Consider the following 21,326-nt stretch of genomic DNA (forward strand, 5'->3'; position numbering starts at 1 on the left):
CACACAGGCACAGACACGCATACACACACATGATAACATACGCACTATACACACACATACACATGGATTTTGTGTTGTAGATATGTGGTAGTAGAGTAGGGGCCTGAGGGCACACATGTAATGTGTTGTGAAATGTATTGTAATGTTTTTTAAAAATTGTATATAACTGCCTTAATTTCATTGGTCCCCAGGAAGAGTAGCTGCTGCCTTGGCAGGAACTAATGGGGATCCTTAATAAACCCCAGGAAGAGTAGCTGCTGCCTTGGCAGGAACTAATGGGGATCCTTAATAAACCCCAGGAAGAGTAGCTGCTGCCTTGGCAGGAACTAATGGGGATCCTTAATAAACCCCAGGAAGAGTAGCTGCTGCCTTGGCAGGAACTAATGGGGATCCTTAATAAACCCCAGGATGAGTAGCTGCTGCCTTGGCAGGAACTAATGGGGATCCTTAATAAACCCCAGGAAGAGTAGCTGCTGCCTTGGCAGGAACTAATGGGGATCCTTAATAAACCCCAGGAAGAGTAGCTGCTGCCTTGGCAGGAACTAATGGGGATCCTTAATAAACCCCAGGAAGAGTAGCTGCTGCCTTGGCAGGAACTAATGGGGATCCTTAATAAACCCCAGGAAGAGTAGCTGCTGCCTTGGCAGGAACTAATGGGGATCCTTAATAAACCCCAGGAAGAGTAGCTGCTGCCTTGGCAGGAACTAATGGGGATCCTTAATAAATACAAATATAAAAGCAAAAGCAATGAGTGGCACTTACAGGGTCAGAGTTCACCTAGACATAAAGGTTTTCAGATGTTTTTCATACATCCAAGTCTACAGTAAATACCTAAATGTTTCAGGCCTCAGGCGAATGGGAAATGACACCATCTAACTCCATTCAAATCTTGATATTACAAATGAATTTGACCGTGCCAAATTTGTTTGAATATTTACCAGCATGATTTAGAGTATCCGTCACTGACAAACAGGACCATATGGTTAACTGAGCCGACCATGAACAGGCAAATGGAGTGATTAGAAGAGGTCACTAGCGGGCCACGGGGCCTAGTGTGAGAGAACAGAGTAGTGTGTTAGAACATGAGGAGAGAACAGGGCAGGATGTAGATAGAGAGAGATGTGTGGGAGAAGAGGGCAGACAGAGAGGAGAGGAGTGGGCGAGAAGAGGGCAGGATGTAGATAGAGAGAGATGTGTGGGAGAAGAGGGCAGACAGAGAGGAGAGGAGTGGGCGAGAAGAGGGCAGGATGTAGATAGAGAGAGATGTGTGGGAGAAGAGGGCAGACAGAGAGGAGAGGAGTGGGCGAGAAGAGGGCAGGATGTAGATAGAGAGAGATGTGTGGGAGAAGAGGGCAGACGGAGAGGAGAGGAGTGGGCGAGAAGAGGGCAGGATGTAGATAGAGAGACATGTGTGGGAGAAGAGGGCAGACGGAGAGGAGTGGGCGAGAAGAGGGCAGGATGTAGATAGAGAGAGATGTGTGGGAGAAGAGGGCAGACAGAGAGGAGAGGAGTGGGCGAGAAGAGGGCAGGATGTAGATAGAGAGAGATGTGTGGGAGAAGAGGGCAGACAGAGAGGAGAGGAGTGGGCGAGAAGATTGCAGGAGATAGATAGAGAGGAGTGGGCGAGACGAGAGTGTTGTCAGCATCTCAACTCAAGCTAACCAGTCTATCTATACTGTATGTGCTCTCCTCTTCTCTGCTCCATGAGAGCACCAGAAAGACTGTGTACTATCAGCAGACATGCCATGATGATACGCCATGTACAAGAGATATTGGTCCTGTACCAATACTAAAGGCACTCTTCCCTTCTCCCCCACTTAGTAGTCTAATCACAGATCCCACACCTTACTGGATGGGTGAAAACAATGTAGAGGAACTCTTATTTTCACCTATCCTGTCATGTTCCGTCAGTGTTTACTGGTTCCCGTCAGGCAGGGAGGATGTGCAGTATTTATGCGTGGGCTTGTACCCTCACTAACGTTGCCCCGCCCCATGTTCTAACAGGAACAGGAGTTTGTGTCTTTGATGTGCTATTTCTTAGAGGATATATTTTACAGCCTGGGGGAAAAAATCTGCTTTGGAAGAGGGTTGTTCTTTAGAATAGAATATAGAATACATCTTTATCATCCATAAAGTCAATAGGTTCATTTGGTTCTAGTTGTGTGAATGTCTCAATGGCTGCGGTCTGTACCCGTTGTTTCTCTGAGGGTGACTCCCTTTCCTCTGTCAGGCAGAGGACAATACAGTGTTCATGGTAGAAGCTGCCTCCTCTGCTCCTGAACAATAAACACTCTCTCTTTCTCACTCTCACACCCGCTCTTTCTCTCGTGACTCATCTGAGATAGGGAGTGGTGGATGTCTGAGAGTGAGCTGAGTGAGCAAGACAAATGTAGGGATTGTGAAAAGGAAAGAGAAAGCAAGAGTGTGGGCTGACCGTGAGAGAGAGCGGACCAGCTCTTATCTGGAGAGAGGAGATCCCAGCTGTTCCCAGTCTGCTGCGGATACACACAACAGAAGGCTGCTCCTCTCTCCTCTCTCTTCCTCATGCTCTGTCTTCTCTCATCTCTTCTGCTGCTCAGATCACTGAAGCAGGCCAGCTACGGTTGCATCTCAATAGTCTATAGTGGCATCCTCTTCTCCACTCTTAACCCTTTGATTGGTGAACCAGCATCATGATACTAGAAGACTTTGCCACTATAGAATTTTGGGATCTATCCCCAGAATCACCAGTCAAAGGGTAAGGAGACTAGAAGAGGGTGTTGCTATAGACTACTGAGATGCACCCTTGGATGGCCTGTTTCAGGTCAGATAAGACCAATTCAAACCTCCTTAGGCTCAATGATCCAGAGGTGGAGTCTCCTCCTATCCTGTCTGAGGTGTGTATAGGACAGGTGAGCTCAAAATAGCTGAGCACTAGTGGGGGTGACCAGAGTAGTCTAGGACACTAGGAGTGCTCAGTGACTTAACCCCGCGAGACACAGCTGGAGACTAGGAGTGCCCAGTGAATTAACCCTGTGAGACACGGCTGGAAACTAGGAGTGCCCAGTGAATTAACCCTGTGAGACACGGCTGGAGACTAGGAGTGCCCAGTGAATTAACCCTGTGAGACACGGCTGGAGACTAGGAGTGCCCAGTGAATTAACCCTGTGAGACACGGCTGGAAACTAGGAGTGCCCAGTGAATTAACCCTGTGAGACACGGCTGAAAACTAGGAGTGCCCAGTGAATTAACCCTGTGAGACACGGCTGGAGACTAGGAGTGCCCAGTGAATTAACCCTGTGAGACATGGCTGAAAACTAGGGTACGTTGCTAGGGAAAAACAATCCTATTCCCTGGACAGGGATTACCGTCACCTCTTTTTATACTGCATCAGGAGATGTGTGTGTAATGTCTGTTTGTCTGGGCAAGGGGAGGTCAGTGTGATAATGATTTCACTATTCATCCTGTGAACGTTGTTATAACATCCATGCTATCTTTACTCAGGAGAAGATACTAACTCATATCAAACAACAAACCAATCACAATGAGTTGCCAACAGCAATAAACTGACGCAGAGGCTATAAGCCACTCTAGTAAAGAGAGCATTGTTGACAGCTGTAGTATAGTAATACTATGGTATGGAGACAGCTGTAGTATAGTAATACTATGGTAGGGAGACAGCTGTAGTATAGTAATACTATGGTATGGAGACAGCTGTAGTATAGTAATACTATGGTAGGGAGACAGCTGTAGTATAGTAATACTATGGTAGGGAGACAGCTGTAGTATAGTAATACTATGGTATGGAGACAGCTGTAGTATAGTAATACTATGGTATGGAGACAGCTGTAGTATAGTAATACTATGGTATGGAGACAGCTGTAGTATAGTAATACTATGGTATGGAGACAGCTGTAGTATAGTAATACTATGGTATGGAGACAGCTGTAGTATAGTAATACTATGCTGCAGTCCCCTGTGAGACACAGGCTTGTGTTCAGCAGCCAACCAAGGTAACAGGAGAACTTATTCAGGGACGAGTAAAGTGAGTAATTCACTTTAATACTGAATCTCTGGTATTCTGCTGGCGCGTTAGACCCTAGCAACGTGTTGACTTCCGATTGACTCCTATTTCTATTTTCTACAAAAAATGAAACTTTTATTGAATTAAAATCTGGTTCTATGAATGAAATCATGTAGAGAACTAGGGCTGAATGTTTTATAAGAGAAATACACTGCCCAGGACAAGATAAGTTAAAAGGTTACATTTTGTTACAGTACATTGTGATGCAACAACAATACTGTATGATGAAACTGTAAGCCCGATTGTCCCTGTGCCATTTAGCAGAAACTTTTATCCAAAGTGTCTTCCAGACATGCGTGCAGACATTTCTATGATTGGGTGGTCCCGGGAATCAAACCCACTACCCTGGTGTTACAAACGCGATGCTCTGCCAACTGAACGACAAAGGACAGCCTAGTGGTTAGAGCATTGGACTAGTAACCGAAAGGTTGCAAGTTCAAATCCCCGAGCTGACAAGGTACAAAATCTGTCGTTCTGCCCTTGAACAGGCAGTTAACCCACTGTTCCCAGGCCGTCATTGAAAATAAGAATTTGTTCTTAACTGACTTGCCTGGTTAAATAAAGTTTTTTTTAAAATTAAAAATTAAAAAAATGTTTTAAAAAAAACAAGAGCTAACGGATGTTTAATCTGCTTGGTATACCACAGTGCCCTCTGTGGGTCAAAATAATATCTAAAGGGATGTTAGCCTGTACTCGCCCCACTTACATAACCGCTAGCTAAAGATGCTAATGCTACACATGCTGGCTCAATGTAATCCCTGTCTAATGGGATGGATGGGTGGACCCGTGGTGCGGTAGGGGCATTCTGAGCGTAGTTTCACTGGCCATACTAGGAAACCACACTCATCACCTCACACTGGCCTCTTATGAACCACAGCTTACCAGAGCCTGGATGGCTGAACACATTTGCTTGTCTTACAGGTTATACTGAAAAACCACACTGGAACTTTGCGGAATATCCTCACAGTGGAATCAGTTCAAATCAAACATTGTGACAAACGGACCTTTTAAATAGCTGAGGTTTGATTGATTAGGTATGCAGAGTAGCAACCGTTCAGGTGTTGATAAGATCATTCCCTGCAGCCTCTGTCTGGCTCCAGTGAGTGTGTCTACAGAAAGAACCAGGTCGGACTGTATCTTAGGCTAGGTGGAACTGTATCTTAGGCCCGGTGGAACTGTATCGTAGGCTAGGTGGAACTATATCTTAGGCTAGTGGAACTGTATCTTAGGCCCGGTGGAACTGTATCTTAGGCCCGGTGGAACTGTATCTTAGGCTAGGTGGAACTGTATCTTAGGCCCGGTGGAACTGTATCTTAGGCTAGGTTGACTATCTTAGGCTAGGTGGAACTGTATCTTAGGCCCGGTGGAACTGTATCGTAGGCTAGGTGGAACTGTATCGTAGGCTAGTGGAACTGTATCTTAGGCTAGGTGGAACTGTATCTTAGGCCCGGTGGAACTGTATCGTAGGCTAGGTGGAACTGTATCGTAGGCTAGGTGGAACTGTATCGTAGGCTAGGTGGAACTGTATCGTAGGCTAGGTGGAACTGTATCTTAGGCTAGTGGAACTGTATCTTAGGCTAGGTCGGACTGTATCTTAGGCTAGGTCGGACTGTATCTTAGGCTAGGTTGGACTGTATCTTAGGCTAGGTCGGACTGTATCTTAGGCCCGGTGGAACTGTATCTTAGGCTAGTGGAACTGTATCTTAGGCCCGGTGGAACTGTATCTTAGGCCCGGTGGAACTGTATCTTAGGCTAGTGGATCTGTATCTTAGGCTAGTGGAACTGTATCTTAGGCTAGGTTGACTATCTTAGGCTAGGTGGAACTGTATCTTAGGCCCGGTGGAACTGTATCTTAGGCTAGTGGATCTGTATCTTAGGCTAGTGGAACTGTATCTTAGGCTAGGTCGGACTGTATCTTAGGCTAGGTCGGACTGTATCGTAGGCTAGGTTGGACTGTATCTTAGGCTAGGTCGGACTGTATCGTAGGCTAGGTGGAACTGTATCTTAGGCCAGGTGGAACTGTATCTTAGGCTAGGTTGGACTGTATCTTAGGCTAGGTCGGACTTTATCGTAGGCTAGGTGGAACTGTATCTTAGGCCCGGTGGAACTGTATCTTAGGCTAGGTGGAACTGTATCTTAGGTTAGTGGAACTGTATCTTAGGCTAGGTCGGACTGTATCTTAGGCTAGGTGGAACTGTATCTTAGGCTAGGTGGAACTGTATCTTAGGCTAGTGGAACTGTATCTTAGGCTAGGTGGAACTGTATCTTAGGCCCGGTGGAACTGTATCTTAGGCTAGGTGGAACTGTATCTTAGGCCCGGTGGAACTGTATCTTAGGCTAGGTGGAACTGTATCTTAGGCTAGTGGAACTGTATCTTAGGCTAGGTGGAACTGTATCTTAGGCCCGGTGGAACTGTATCTTAGGCTAGGTTGGACTGTATCTTAGGCTAGGTCGGACTGTATCGTAGGCTAGGTGGAACTGTATCTTAGGCCCGGTGGAACTGTATCTTAGGCTAGGTGGAACTGTATCTTAGGCTAGTGGAACTGTATCTTAGGCTAGGTCGGACTGTATCGTAGGCTAGTGGAACTGTATCTTAGGCTAGGTTGGACTGTATCTTAGGTTAGGTGGAACTGTATCTTAGGCCCGGTGGAACTGTATCGTAGGCTAGGTGGAACTGTATCGTAGGCTAGGTGGAACTGTATCGTAGTCTAGGTGGAACTGTATCGTAGGCTAGGTGGAACTGTATCTTAGGCTAGTGGAACTGTATCTTAGGCTAGGTCGGACTGTATCTTAGGCTAGGTCGGACTGTATCTTAGGCTAGGTTGGACTGTATCTTAGGCTAGGTCGGACTGTATCTTAGGCCCGGTGGAACTGTATCTTAGGCTAGTGGAACTGTATCTTAAGCCCGGTGGAACTGTATCGTAGGCCCGGTGGAACTGTATCTTAGGCTAGTGGATCTGTATCTTAGGCTAGTGGAACTGTATCTTAGGCTAGGTTGACTATCTTAGGCTAGGTGGAACTGTATCTTAGGCCCGGTGGAACTGTATCGTAGGCTAGTGGATCTGTATCTTAGGCTAGTGGAACTGTATCTTAGGCTAGGTCGGACTGTATTTTAGGCTAGGTCGGACTGTATCGTAGGCTAGGTTGGACTGTATCTTAGGCTAGGTCGGACTGTATCGTAGGCTAGGTGGAACTGTATCTTAGGCCCGGTGGAACTGTATCTTAGGCTAGGTTGGACTGTATCTTAGGCTAGGTCGGACTGTATCGTAGGCTAGGTGGAACTGTATCTTAGGCCCGGTGGAACTGTATCTTAGGCTAGGTGGAACTGTATCTTAGGCTAGTGGAACTGTATCTTAGGCTAGGTCGGACTGTATCTTAGGCTAGGTGGAACTGTATCTTAGGCTAGGTGGAACTGTATCTTAGGCTAGTGGAACTGTATCTTAGGCTAGGTGGAACTGTATCTTAGGCCCGGTGGAACTGTATCTTAGGCTAGGTGGAACTGTATCTTAGGCCCGGTGGAACTGTATCTTAGGCTAGGTGGAACTGTATCTTAGGCTAGTGGAACTGTATCTTAGGCTAGGTCGGACTGTATCGTAGGCTAGTGGAACTGTATCTTAGGCTAGGTTGGACTGTATCTTAGGCTAGGTCGGACTGTATCTTAGGCTGGGTGGATCTGTATCTTAGGCTAGGTCGGACTGTATCGTAGGCTAGTGGAACTGTATCTTAGGCTGGGTCGGACTGTATCGTAGGCTAGGTGGAACTGTATCTTAGGCTGGGTCGGACTGTATCTTAGGCTAGGTGGAACTGTATCTTAGGCTGGGTCGGACTGTATCGTAGGCTAGGTGGAACTGTATCTTAGGCTGGGTCGGACTGTATCTTAGGCTAGGTCGAACTGTATATTAGGCTATGTTGATTGTATCTTAGGCTAGGTTGACTTTATCTTAGGTTAGATTGACTCTACCTTAGATTAGGTTGACTGTACCTTAGGCTAGGTTGACTGTATCTTAGGCTAGGTTGACTACCTTAGGCTAGGTTGACTGTATCGTAGGCTAGGTCGAACTGTATATTAGGCTATGTTGATTGTATCTTAGGTTAGATTGACTCTACCTTAGATTAGGTTGACTGTACCTTAGGCTAGGTTGACTGTATCTTAGGCTAGGTTGACTACCTTAGGCTAGGTTGACTGTATCTTGGGCTAGGTTGACTGTCTCTTGGCTAGGTTGACTATCTTGGGCTAGGTTGACTGTATCTTAGGCTATGTTGACTGTATCTTAGGCTAGGCTGACTGTATCTTAGGCTAGGTTGACTGTATCTTAGGCTAGGTTGACTGTATCTTAGCCTAGGTTGACTGTGGCGTAGGCTAGGTTGACTGTATCTTAGGCTAGGTTGACTGTATCTTAGGCTAGGTCGACTGTATCTTAGGCTAGGTCGGACTGTATTTTAGGCTAGGTCGTCTGTATCTTAGGCTAGGTCGGCTGTATCTTAGGCTAGGTTGACTGTATCTTAGGCTAGGTTGAGGAGTGATATTGCCACTATGGTGCATTTGTAAGAATACAGGAATGATGGTCTAAGACAAGGTTTCCAGTTCAGGGTATTTATTAACTCATTAAAAAAAGGCACCGCAAATGGACACAGGAGCACATGGGGGTTAGGATGGCGATATGGAATGGCTTGAAAGGCCGGTAGGTAAGGTTTTGGTCTGGAGGGAATACAAAGGGGACATGGATACAACACATTCACATACAAGACAAATTGTCAGAACTCAGGATACATACAAAGTATAACATGCTAACCAAACATAAGACATGACCAATATCTATGGAACTCAGGATATACACTATATTCAGATGAAGGAGGTATTCTAAGGAAAGTATAGCATTATATACATGCTCTGATTGGCAATACAGGCTAGAAAGTTAGTGTTGGAATGCTCAGAATGGGGCACCCGGCTCACACCCGGGAGGTAGCCCGGTTCTAAATGGAATGCAGTCAATGCTAACCCAGTTCACTTGGGGCATGCCCGGGGGATTAATCAAATCCCCTCAGTGTCTCTCTGTCTGGGCTTGTCCAGATTCTTGAGCTGGCTCACTGGTGATAAACAGACATGGGCAAACATGTAGCACTCTACTGGACGCAACCCATTTAGTAACTTAAGGCTCAGCGAGTAAGGAAATTACTTTAAGATGATATTATATTTGATTTAATTTCCCTCTTTTTATATTTGATTCTGTTTGATTAGATTCTATTCTATTTGACTATTCCAGACAGGTGTGAAATCAGTGGGTTGACCTTCCTATGGTGTTGTGGTGTGTGTTGGTGTGTGTTTGTATATAGGCGTGTGTCATAGTTAGTGTTGAATGGGAGAGTTATTGTAAGGTGAAAGGCTTGTAGCCAACACTCATTTATCATTCCCCACCCGGTTACATGACTCAGAGCCCTTACTCACTGCTACTGGAGGTCTGTTGTGTTGTGTTTGTTAGGTCGCCACTTTATTACACTCAACACAGTCATTTATTCTGTAATGCTATTGTGTCTGCCAGACTGTCTCTGCATTCAACAACACTAACCAAGTTTGGTGAGACAAAGACATGCTGGCTGGAGCAGGAAGCAACTGCCTGACAACCAGCCAGTCAGGCCCCCAGCCAGGCAATGAGGCTACATTTGTCCTGTCATGATCTGACCTGACCTGTGTGCTGACCTGGCATTGACCTTTGACGTCTTGACCTCTGTGCAGTGTGCTGGAGAGGAGAACTGGGTGGACACCAGGACGGTGTACATCGGAAACAAGGAGCCCCCACCGGGAGCAGAGGCCTACATTCCCCAGAGGTACCCCGACAACCGCATCATCTCCTCCAAGGTGAGAACCACAACCATGCTACAACCACATTACAACCACGTTATAACCACATTACAACCATGTTATAACCACATTACAACCACATTATAACCACATTACAACCATGTTATAACCACATTACAACCATGCTACAACCACATTACAACCACGTTATAACCACATTACAACTATGCTACAACCACATTACAACCACGTTATAACCACATTACAACCATGCTACAACCACATTACAACCACGTTATAACCACATTACAACCATGTTATAACCACATTACAACCACATTACAACCACGTTATAACCACATTACAACCATGCTACAACCACATTACAACCACGTTATAACCACATTACAACCATGCTACAACCACATTACAACCACGTTATAACCACCATGTTATAACCACATTACAACCACATTACAACCACATTATAACCACATTACAACCACGTTACAACCATGTTATACCATTTGCTGTTGCTTCCCTTTCCACAGTACACCTTCTGGAATTTTGTTCCGAAGAATTTGTTTGAGCAGTTTAGAAGAATTGCCAATTTCTACTTCCTCATCATATTTCTTGTCCAGGTCAGATCTTGACTGGTAGATTCAATTTGAGTCAATTTAAGGTTTTGTTGACAAGAAATATAAATCTGTCAAACTCAGAGGTTTCAGATAACAATAGATCATTCTCTCTTTCTCTCTCGCCCTTTTCAGTTGATAATTGACACTCCCACCAGTCCCATCACCAGCGGACTACCTCTCTTCTTTGTCATCACTGTCACGGCCATCAAACAGGGCTATGAGGACTGGCTCAGGCACAAAGCAGACAATGCTATTAACCAGTGTCCTGTGCACGAGGTGCAGCATGGGAAGGTGATCAGGAAACAGAGTCGTAAGCTGAGGGTACGTATCATCCTACAGCTGAAAATGACCAGGGATCAAACCTGGGTTCTTTGGATCAGGGGTTGGCAAACTTTCTTGCTTCGTGACCCAAAAATATACATTAATTTGGAGTCACGACCCACCATAAGGGTTGAGCAGAGAAAAAAATATAAACAGACCAAAGAATAAGTACCAAATATCATTTTGGCAGCGGAGAGAACATTTTTCAATTTTAAAGCTAATTTCCTGCAATTCTACACATTTTGTCATGGAGCTGAGAGAAAGTTGTGCAATTTTTAAGCACATTTCCTGCATATTTTAACATGGCTAATGCTGTGTTATTATGCTCAAAACATTCTAAAACAATCTATCTAGTTTTATTTTGTTGATTGTAAGTTCTCAAAGATTCTAGACTATTATTAAAAAATATATATATATGTCCATTATCTTTTCTACACACTTTCTAATTTGGTTTCAGTTGTTTACTTTCCAATTTTTTAGGTAAAATGTTTTGCAATGCACAACAAAGGTCATCCCGCTACCAACCTGGACCCTCAGTGACCCACAAGTGGGTCCGACCCACAGTTTGGGAACCACTGCTTTAGACAACTCAAGACTGTGTTATCCTATTGAGCTAAAGCCATCTCTCTCACGCTCTACCTTCCAACTCACCCTTCCTTCCTTCCTTCCTTCCTTCCTTCCTTCCTTCCTTCCTTCCTTCCTTCCTTCCTTCCTTCCTTCCTTCCTTCCTTCCTTCCTTCCTTCCTTCCTTCCTTCCTTCCTTCCTTCCTTCCTTCCTTCCTTCCTTCCTTCCTTCCTTCCTTCCTTCCTTCCCTCTCTCCCAGGTGGGTGATGTGGTGCTGATCAAGGAAGATGAGACGTTCCCCTGTGACCTCATCCTTCTCTCCACCAGTAGGGAGGACGGGACCTGTTTTGTCACTACAGCCAGTCTGGATGGGGAGTCCAGTCACAAGGTAACACTACACTCTGACTGAGAGAGAGGAGGGGGGAGATGGGAGAGGTGGCTGAGGCAGAGATAAAGAAAGAATGGGATAGAGTTGAGGGAGAACAGAAGAGTAAAAGAGAGAGTGAGCGTGGGAGACAGGGGACAGAGAGGAAAGAGTGAGTGAGAGAGAGGGTATGAGTGTGTATGTGAGGGATATAGAGAGATGGAGTAAAATGGAGAGAGAGAGTTTGTATTCTGTTTCATTAGAGGGGTAGTGTGAGATGCGTCTTGGCTCGGTGTGTTCCTGATCTCGCTGTGACTCTCTCCATCCCTCCATCCCTCCACAAAGACCTACTATGCTGTGCAGGACACTAAGGCCTTCATCACAGAGGAAGATTTCGATACTCTACAGGCTTCTATTGAATGTGAACAACCACAACCAGACCTCTACAAGTGAGTGACAACACTGCACACAACACTGCATCCAGACAATCAGAACTGGTTGTATAGAGAAAAACAACGCAAAACACACCAACTTACACATGCATTCCCTCTCTCCTTGGACAGATTCGTGGGCCGAATCAATATTTATTCGGACAGAAACGAGCCCATCGCGAGGTAAATCCATACCCAGGAAATTGACTCCAAATTCAGGAAGTCATTGCTCGTGTGTTTGCACAAAAAAATATATATATATTTTCTAACAGAGAAGTGTGTTCTGTGTTTTCTTCAGGCCTTTAGGATCTGAGAACCTACTTCTCAGAGGGGCGACACTGAAAAACACACAGCACATATATGGTAAGACACTACACTGGGTGACCTTGTAATGACATCACTAATAGAATCTAAAGACACTACACTGGGCAACCTTGTAATGACATCACTAATAGAATCTAAAGACACTACACTGGGTGACCTTGTAATGACATCACTAATAGAATCTAAAGACACTACACTGGGCAACCTTGTAATGACATCACTAATAGAATCTAAAGACACTACACTGGGTGACCTTGTAATGACATCACTAATATAATCTAAAGACACTACACTGGGTGACCTTGTAATGACATCACTAATAGAATCTGAAGACACTACACTGGGCGACCTTGTAATGACATCACTAATAGAATCTAAAGACACTACACTGGGTGACCTTGTAATGACATCACTAATAGAATCTAAAGACACTACACTGGGCGACCTTGTAATGACATCACTAATAGAATCTAAAGACACTACACTGGGTGACCTTGTAATGACATCAGTTATAGAATCTAAAATGGATTCCTAGGTTCCTTTCCAAATCATTAAGTTCCTGTGTTCACACTGTGGGCTGCATATTGAGGCCAGCTGCTGAGGCCTGTACAGACCTGTATGAGTGAGAATATTACAAACTGTCAAGCAGGAATGCAGTCAGTACACTGCATGAGATGACATGACTGCAAGCCAAGTCTTATTATGAAATCAGATGAGTGTGATGGGAGTTGATTTCTCAGATAATTGTAGGACACCATGACAGTATTCAGTACTGACAGAGACTTGTCAGATCTGACTGATATTATTGTCATCAGGGCTGCATCTCAATATTACAGTGTTGTTCCCTTTCCTAGTCTCTTTTCTTCATCTTCACAGATGTGAAATGTCTCCCCAAGTTGACCCTCTGGTTTGTGTCTCCTAGCTGTTGCCATCTACACTGGTATGGAGACCAAGATGGCGCTCAACTACCAGTCCAAGTCCCAGAAACGCTCTGCAGTGGAGAAGTAAGGCCCACCAACATGGTTGTGTTTTCCACTGTATGATGCATGTTTACCATGTTTCCAGACAGGTTCACTTAATGTTGATTGCCATCTAATTGCATCATATCCATTTCCCCATAAAGACCCGTTCAGACGGTCCACCGTTCCTGAAGACATTCTTATGTCGTTTCCTCTTGCATCGGTCTCCCCTCCTCTCTGTCACCCCTCCTTTCTGTCATCTCTCCCCCTCCTCTCTGTCACCTCTCCTCTCACCCCCCCTCTCTGTCTCTCCTCCCCTCTCTGTCTCTCATCCCCGCTCTGTCTCCCCCTCCTCTCTGTCTCTCATCCCCTCTCTGTCTCCCCCTCCTCTCTGTCTCTCCTCCCCTCTCTGTCACCTCTCCTCTCACCCCCCCTCTCTGTCTCTCCTCCCCTCTCTGTCTCTCCTCCCCTCTCTGTCTCTCCTCCCCTCTCTGTCTCCCCCCTCTCTGTCTCCCCCTCCTCTCTGTCTCCCCCTCCAGGTCAATGAATGCGTATCTGATAGTGTACCTGTGCATCCTGATCAGCAAGGCTCTGATCAACACAGTGCTGAAGTATGTGTGGCAGGCTGACCCGGACAAAGACGAGCCCTTCTACAACCAGAAGACTGACACAGAGAGGCAACGCCATATAGTAGGTTATAAAACTACAATCATTTTTATGCAATAGCTGATGTTTTTTTACCTCTCACTTTCCCTTTCTCTCTCTCCCTGTCACCTCTGACTGTCCCTCCTCATACCTCCCTCCCTCCTCTCTCTCTCCCTGTCACCTCTGACTGTCCTCCTCCCCCTCTCCCTCCTCATACCTCCCTCCCTCCTCTCTCTCTCCCTGTCACCTCTGACTGTCCCTCCTCCCCCTCTCCCTCCTCTCTCTCTCCCTGTCACCTCTGACTGTCCCTCCTCCCCCCTCTCCCTCCTCATACCTCCCTCCCTCCTCTCTCTCTCCCTGTCACCTCTGACTGTCCCTCCTCCCCCTCTCCCTCCTCATACCTCCCTCCCTCCTCTCTCTCTCCCTGTCACCTCTGACTGTCCCTCCTCCCCCTCTCCCTCCTCATACCTCCCTCCCTCCTCTCTCTCTCCCTGTCACCTCTGACTTTCCCTCCTCCCTCTTTCCCTCCTCATACCTCCCTCCTCTCTCTCTCCCTGTCACCTCTGACTGTCCCTCCTCCCTCCTCATACCTCCCTCCCTCCTCTCTCTCTCCCTGTCACCTCTGACTGTCCCTCCTCCCCCTCTCCCTCCTCACACCTCCCTTCCTCCTCTCTCTCTCACTGTCACCTCTGACTGTCCCTCCTCCCCCTCTCCCTCCTCATACCTCCCTCCCTCCTCTCTCTCTCCCTGTCACCTCTGACTGTCCCTCCTCCCCCTCTCCCTCCTCATACCTCCCTCCCTCCTCTTTCTCTCCCTGTCACCTCTGACTGTCCCTCCTCCCCCTCTCCCTCCTCACACCTCCCTTCCTCCTCTCTCTCTCCCTGTCACCTCTGACTGTCCCTCCTCCCCCCTCTCCCTCCTCATACCTCCCTCCTCTCTCTCTCCCTGTCACATCTGACTGTCCTTCCTCCCCCCTCTCCCTCCTCATACCTCCCTCCTCTCTCTCTCCAGTTGATCCGGGCGTTCACAGACTTCCTGGCCTTCATGGTGTTGTTTAATTACATCATCCCCGTGTCCATGTACGTTACCGTGGAGATGCAGAAGTTCCTGGGGTCCTACTTCATCATGTGGGATGATGAGATGTTTGACGAGGAACTGGGAGAGAGGGCTCAGGTTAACACATCTGACCTCAATGAAGAACTGGGACAGGTAGGCTATACACACAGTACACACACACACACACACACACACACACACACACACACACACACACACACACACACACACTCACCACTCTTACCTGAATGTGTGTGTTTTCCAGGTGGAGTACGTGTTTACAGACAAGACAGGCACCCTGACAGAGAACAACATGGAGTTTATAGAGTGCTGTGTGGACGGCTATGTTTACGTCCCTGATGCCATCTGTAATGGACAGGTCATGCCAGGGTCAACCAGCATGGACATGATCGACTCCTCACCTGGACCAGGGGGCAGGGTGAGACAGAGAGCTTCACTGTCACTTGATGGACTGTACAAATATGTACAGGACAAGTTACCCCTCTCTAACCACTGATGCAGGGTCAGATATTGTTTCATTACCATATGAAGACCAGCTGGATACTAACAGCTTTTACCTGGATGTCCTGGGTGAACCCTAAACTCAGAGTGACACTGATACCTTCTCTAAGGATGACACATTCATCCACCCAGGGATCCAGTGTCACACGCACACACACACACACACACACACACACACATTGCTGTGTGCCAGGACTAGAGAGGGCCGCTTCACTCCGGTGACCAGCCTGTGCCATTCCTTTGTCTTCTGTGTGTCTGTGTGTACGGGGACTAAGAAGCATGACCTTCAGGAAACATGGATTGTGTTTTACTATGGATCCAAATGATGTATTCAAAGTGTATGTTTCCTGTATGTATGTGTTGATACGTGTGTGTGGCATGTTCTCTGTGCTTGGCTTGTCAGGAGTCTGAGGAGTTGTTCTTCCGGGCGTTGTGTCTGTGCCACACGGTACAGGTGAAGGAGGAGGAGACAGTGGATGGCATCAAGATGGGTATCCACCAGAACAAGGCCACCTCCTTCTACATATCATCCTCTCCTGACGAGGTGGCACTGGTGGAGGGCATGAAGAGGTGACTGGCTTGACACTCACTCACTCACCCAATCACTCACTCTCACTCACTCAATCACTCACTCAATCACCCAATTACTCTCAATCATTCACTTAATCACTCACCCAATCACTCACTCATTCACTCAATCACTCAACCAATCACTCACTCAATCACTCACTCAATCACCCAATCACTCTCACTCACTCTCTCAATCACTCACTCTCTCAATCACCCACTCTCTCAATCACCCACTCTCTCAATCACCCACTCACTCAATCACTCACTCAATCACTCACTCACTCACTCAATCACACTCAATCACACACTCACTCACCCAATTACCCAATCACAATCACTCACTCACTCACTCAATCACTGTCTCTCAATCACTCACTGACTCGTGCACACACACACAACGCAGAACGTCTTTCCTCCTCCCAGCCATTTGAAATGAACCAGATAGATAGATAAGAACCAGATAGATAGATAAGAACCAGATAGATAGATAAGAACCAGATAGATAGATAAGAACTAGATAGATAGATAAGAACTAGATAGATAGATAAGAACCAGATAGATAGATAAGAACTAGATAGATAGATAATATACAGTGCATTTGGAAAGTATTCAGACCCCTTGACTTTTTCCACATTTTGTTATGTTACAGCCTTATTCTAAAATTGATGAAATAATAGTTTTCACTCATCAATCTACACACAATATCCCATAATGACAAAGAGAAAACAGGTTTTTATTATAAATAAATAACCAAAATGCCTTATTTACATAAATGTAATCCATTTTAGAATAAGGCTGTATGTAACGAAAGAAAATATGGAAAAAGTCAAGGGGTATCATTACTTTCCAGAATGCACTGTATAGCCATACATTTAACTGCAGTTTAACCTGCTCCCCTGTTCTGACAGTAATGGTATATTCCTCTTTCCCCCAGGCTTGGCTTCACCTATCTGCGGCTGAAGGACAGTCACATGGAGATTCTTAATAGGGAGGATGAGGTCGAGAGGTCAGTGTGTGTCCATTACTCCAGCCAAGGCCTGTGGGCATCAGTTTATCTTTGTGTGTGTACGTGTGTGTGTGCGTGTGTGTATGTGTGTGTGTGTGTGTGTGTGTGTGTGTATGTGTGTGTGGTCAGTAACCCAACCTCTTTCTCCCTTTCTCTCTCTTGCATCCAGGTTTGAGCTGCTGGAGGTATTGACCTTTGACTCTGTGAGAAGGAGAATGAGTGTTATCGTCAGGTCCACCACAGGTACTGTACTATAGTACAATTACTACCATTTTATAATACTAGAACACAGAAACTAGATGTTACTGTACTATAGTACAATTACTACCATTATGATACTAGAACACAGAAACTAGATGTTACTGTACTATAGTACAATTACTACCATTTTATAATACTAGAACACAGAAACTAGATGTTACTGTACTATAGTACAATTACTACCATTATGATACTAGAACACAGAAACTAGATGTTACTGTACTATAGTACAATTACTACCATTTTATAATACTAGAACACAGAAACTAGATGTTACTGTACTATAGTACAATTACTACCATTTTATAATACTAGAACACAGAAACTAGATGTTACTGTACTATAGTACAATTACTACCATTTTATAATACTAGAACACAGAAACTAGATGTTACTGTACTATAGTACAATTACTACCATTATGATACTAGAACATAGAAACTAGATGTATCTGTATGGGAGTGGCTGGTGCTTTTTATAGATGAAAGCAGTCATTACTACGGCAATCCAGTCATTATTCTGTGCGTGTGTGTGGGCCATATATGTGCTAGGAGGTCAACAGGCAGAAGGCATACTAATGACGGTAGAGTCAGTCTCACTGAGGAACATCTCTAGTATTGTCTGCCACACACTGCTGCAAACTAATGATGCTTCTCTCTGCTAATGAGGAACCTGTTTTAACTGTGTGGTTGTCCACAGGGGAGTACTACCTGTTCTGTAAAGGGGCCGACTCCTCCATCTTCCCCAGGGTGATCTCTGGCAAGGTGGAGCAGGTCAAAGCCAGAGTGGAGCACAACGCTGTGGTAAGGACACACACACACACACACACACACACACACACACACACACACACACACACACACACATACAGCCACTATCAGACACTAGAGGCCGTTGTCATAAAGTAGCTCCAAAATCAGACTTCCAGAGTTTCTGACCTCAAATGCGTTTTTGACTTTCATTTTTGTTTTGCTTGAGGTGTATATTGTCATATGGCTGTATGGTAGACCCTGCTAAATGCTAACTGATTCATTTTTGCTTTGCTTGAGGTGTATATTGTCATATGGCTGTATGGTAGACCCTGCTAAATGCTAACTGATTATTGTATCCTTTAGTGGTAGTGTCCTTACTTAAGATGTTGGCCACCAAAAGTTCCAAGTTGTATATGGAATGTAACTGAGATGGTGATCGACTGTCATTATGGAGTGTTTGGTGCCAACGTGGAAATAGTCTACTGATCCCTGTGTGTCCGTGGCTCTGGCCCAATCTCTCCAACGCCACACTGACAGAATCAGGACAGGCTGGTTGCCAAGGATGACATAATTGTGGATGCAGTTTGGGTTGCCGTTGGCAGCGGTGCCGACCCGTTTCTGTTGACTGTCAGGGAGACTGTGTTTCCCTGGTTACGTTACAATGGGATGGCCAGCGGTGATGCTGGTGTGAACCAGACTGGCGCCGAGAGAATGTCAGAACTGAGGTCTCACTGTTCATGTGCGTGTTTGTGTGCGTGTTTGTGTGTGTGTGTGTGTGTGTGTTTGTGTTTGTGTGTTTGTGTGTGTGTGTGTGTGTGTGTGTGTGTGTGTGTGTGTGTGTGTGTGTGTGTGTGTGTGTGTGTGTGTGTGTGTGTGTGTGTGTGTGTGTGTGTGTGTGTGTGTGTGTGTGTGCGTGTGTTTGCTTATGTGAAAGGTCAAGGTCATAAGTCTACTGCCACATATCCCAGAACCAATGTATTGCTGTAAGCCGGGGTATGAGAGAGCTTTCAATGTTCTTCAGATGATGGATATACTTTTATAATTAATTATACGTCTTATTTATTTATTGTCCTATCATGGTGGAACAGTTTTAAAATAAATTATACATTTGATTTATTTATTGTTCTATCATGGGGAACTAAATTTTTAAAATAAATTATATCTAATTATTTATTTATGATCCTAATTTAATGGTACGGTCCACAACCCTATACCCTAGACACCCACCTGAATGATCCGGATACTAAGGAGAAGTCCCTAACTGTTTTATGGGCCTGCTGTAAGCGGTCTGTATGCAGCCAAAATGCGGTCAGAGACCAAGAGCAGCACTGCCCACTCAAGATTCTGAGCCTGCTTGGCAGGGTTGGTCCTGCAAAGCCAAAGCCCCCTAAAGGGAGAGCATACTACACAAGGACATTCTCAAAGCTACTAATGAGAACCTTGATCACCTTGTACCTAGCAGGGTGGGGATTCCGGTGGGGTGCCCCCACCCAGGCAGTGGCAGTGCAGGCAACACTAGCTGCAGTAACCCATGGTGAGGGGGTCACACTCAGACATTCAGAGAGGGGGTATATTATTGTGACCCTGGTGGCACAAAATCAAAAGTCTGACTGCATGGAGATGCTTGGGAATACGGTCAATACGGGGGACCGTATTGTGGGTGTTTCAGAGAAAAGGTGTACGTTTGACCTCCATCATCTAGAATGTGACAATGGTTAATAAAATCTCTCAATTTCTGCACATTTTTTTGCATGGTCTTGCAGGCCTTCTCATACAGCTGCAACAGTAAGTGCATTTGTAAATCAGGACCTTTCTTGAGTTGGGCTCTGGGATGGTGCAACTGTTGAGAATGTGAGTTTATGGTTGTGTGCGGGGAAAGGGTTGAGTGTGTGTGGGTGTATGTGTGTATCCCACAACTGTTGAGAATGTGAGTTTATGGTTGTGTGGGGGGAAAGGGTTGAGTGTGTGTGGGTGTATGTGTGTATCCCACAACTGTTGCGAAGGAGTAAAAGATGTTAGGGACAATAGAGGATGATCCACAGCTATATATAATACAAATCGAGGTGAGGGCGATGGAAATGCATTTGGCAGTTAATCTACTTCAATTCGGTAAATGGCACTGTGCACTTTTCGAAGGATGGATCCCAGTCTGTTCAGGGCTATGGGATACGGGGGGTCGGAGGTGGTCTGCCGGGCATTGGGATGACGGCCCAGCTCGGGATGAGGAGGGCTTTTAGAGGGAGGAATATTGGGGACCAATTGGAAGTTTACTTAGTAGCAATGCAAATATCATGGTACAGCTATATAGACACTCAATCATCATGTTACTTTTTAATGGTATGTTTACAAACATATATATTTTGATAAATAGAATTGAAAGTTGTGTCTCATTATGGTAAGTGGTGAAATAAGTATAGCCAGTTACAGTTGTAATGGCCTAGCAGATAATAAGAAAAGACGATCAGTATTTACCTGGCTAAAAGAGAAGGAATATAATCTATTCTAATCTATCTATTGTTTACAGGAAACCCATTCAACAATTTTAGATTAAGTTTTGTGGAAAAAGAACTGGGGGGGCGAAATATATTTCTCCCAGGGGCAAAGAAATTCAAAAGGGGTGATGGTATTAATTAACAGTAATTTTGATCCAAATGTGCAAATTGTCCAAACAGATTATCAAGGTAGATGGATTATTTTTAATATGTTATTGGACAATAAACAGATATGACTTATTAACCTATAAGGTCCGAATAATGATGATCCAAGCTTCTTTGAAAATATATATAAGAATTGATAAACTCTAAAAGCAACACTAGACTCTATTATTATGGTGGGAGATTTTAATACGGTCTTAAATACCTCTATGGACCGGAAAGGAAATCACACTACAAACTATCACCCTCAGGCACTTAAGGAAATCATGAATATCATGGATATATTGGAATTAGTGGATATATGGAGACTTAAATACCCTGAACTAGTGAGATATACATGGCGGAGGCTTAATCAAGCGAGTCGTCTTTACTACTTTCTTATGCCATTCTCTCTG

The 21,326-nt window shown here is 45.2% G+C and overlaps 1 protein-coding gene across 9 annotated transcripts in view; it reads left to right on the forward strand.

Annotated features, from left to right (window-relative positions):
* The window catches only part of atp11a (ATPase phospholipid transporting 11A), an 85,876-nt gene that overhangs the window by 31,118 nt on the left and 33,432 nt on the right, over window positions 1–21,326 (forward strand). For 8 of the 9 annotated variants that reach the window (XR_004209931.1, XM_031824166.1, XM_031824167.1 and 5 more), the window contains exons 2-16: window positions 9,798–9,920; window positions 10,415–10,504; window positions 10,634–10,822; window positions 11,647–11,775; window positions 12,097–12,200; window positions 12,315–12,365; window positions 12,481–12,545; window positions 13,429–13,510; window positions 14,005–14,155; window positions 15,122–15,319; window positions 15,432–15,605; window positions 16,092–16,258; window positions 17,193–17,264; window positions 17,434–17,507; window positions 18,225–18,328. Coding sequence is in view for 8 of the 9 variants with exons in the window: in XM_031824166.1 (XP_031680026.1) it covers window positions 9,798–9,920; window positions 10,415–10,504; window positions 10,634–10,822; window positions 11,647–11,775; window positions 12,097–12,200; window positions 12,315–12,365; window positions 12,481–12,545; window positions 13,429–13,510; window positions 14,005–14,155; window positions 15,122–15,319; window positions 15,432–15,605; window positions 16,092–16,258; window positions 17,193–17,264; window positions 17,434–17,507; window positions 18,225–18,328 (1,773 nt within the window). In the remaining variant the exon portion in view is untranslated. The remainder of the gene's footprint in view (window positions 1–9,797; window positions 9,921–10,414; window positions 10,505–10,633; window positions 10,823–11,646; window positions 11,776–12,096; window positions 12,201–12,314; window positions 12,366–12,480; window positions 12,546–13,428; window positions 13,511–14,004; window positions 14,156–15,121; window positions 15,320–15,431; window positions 15,606–16,091; window positions 16,259–17,192; window positions 17,265–17,433; window positions 17,508–18,224; window positions 18,329–21,326) is intronic. The other variant, XM_031824162.1, reaches the window with a different exon arrangement.

The sequence above is a fragment of the Oncorhynchus kisutch genome, linkage group LG5 (genome assembly GCF_002021735.2).
Source record: "Oncorhynchus kisutch isolate 150728-3 linkage group LG5, Okis_V2, whole genome shotgun sequence".
Classification (NCBI taxonomy): Eukaryota; Metazoa; Chordata; class Actinopteri; order Salmoniformes; family Salmonidae; genus Oncorhynchus; species Oncorhynchus kisutch.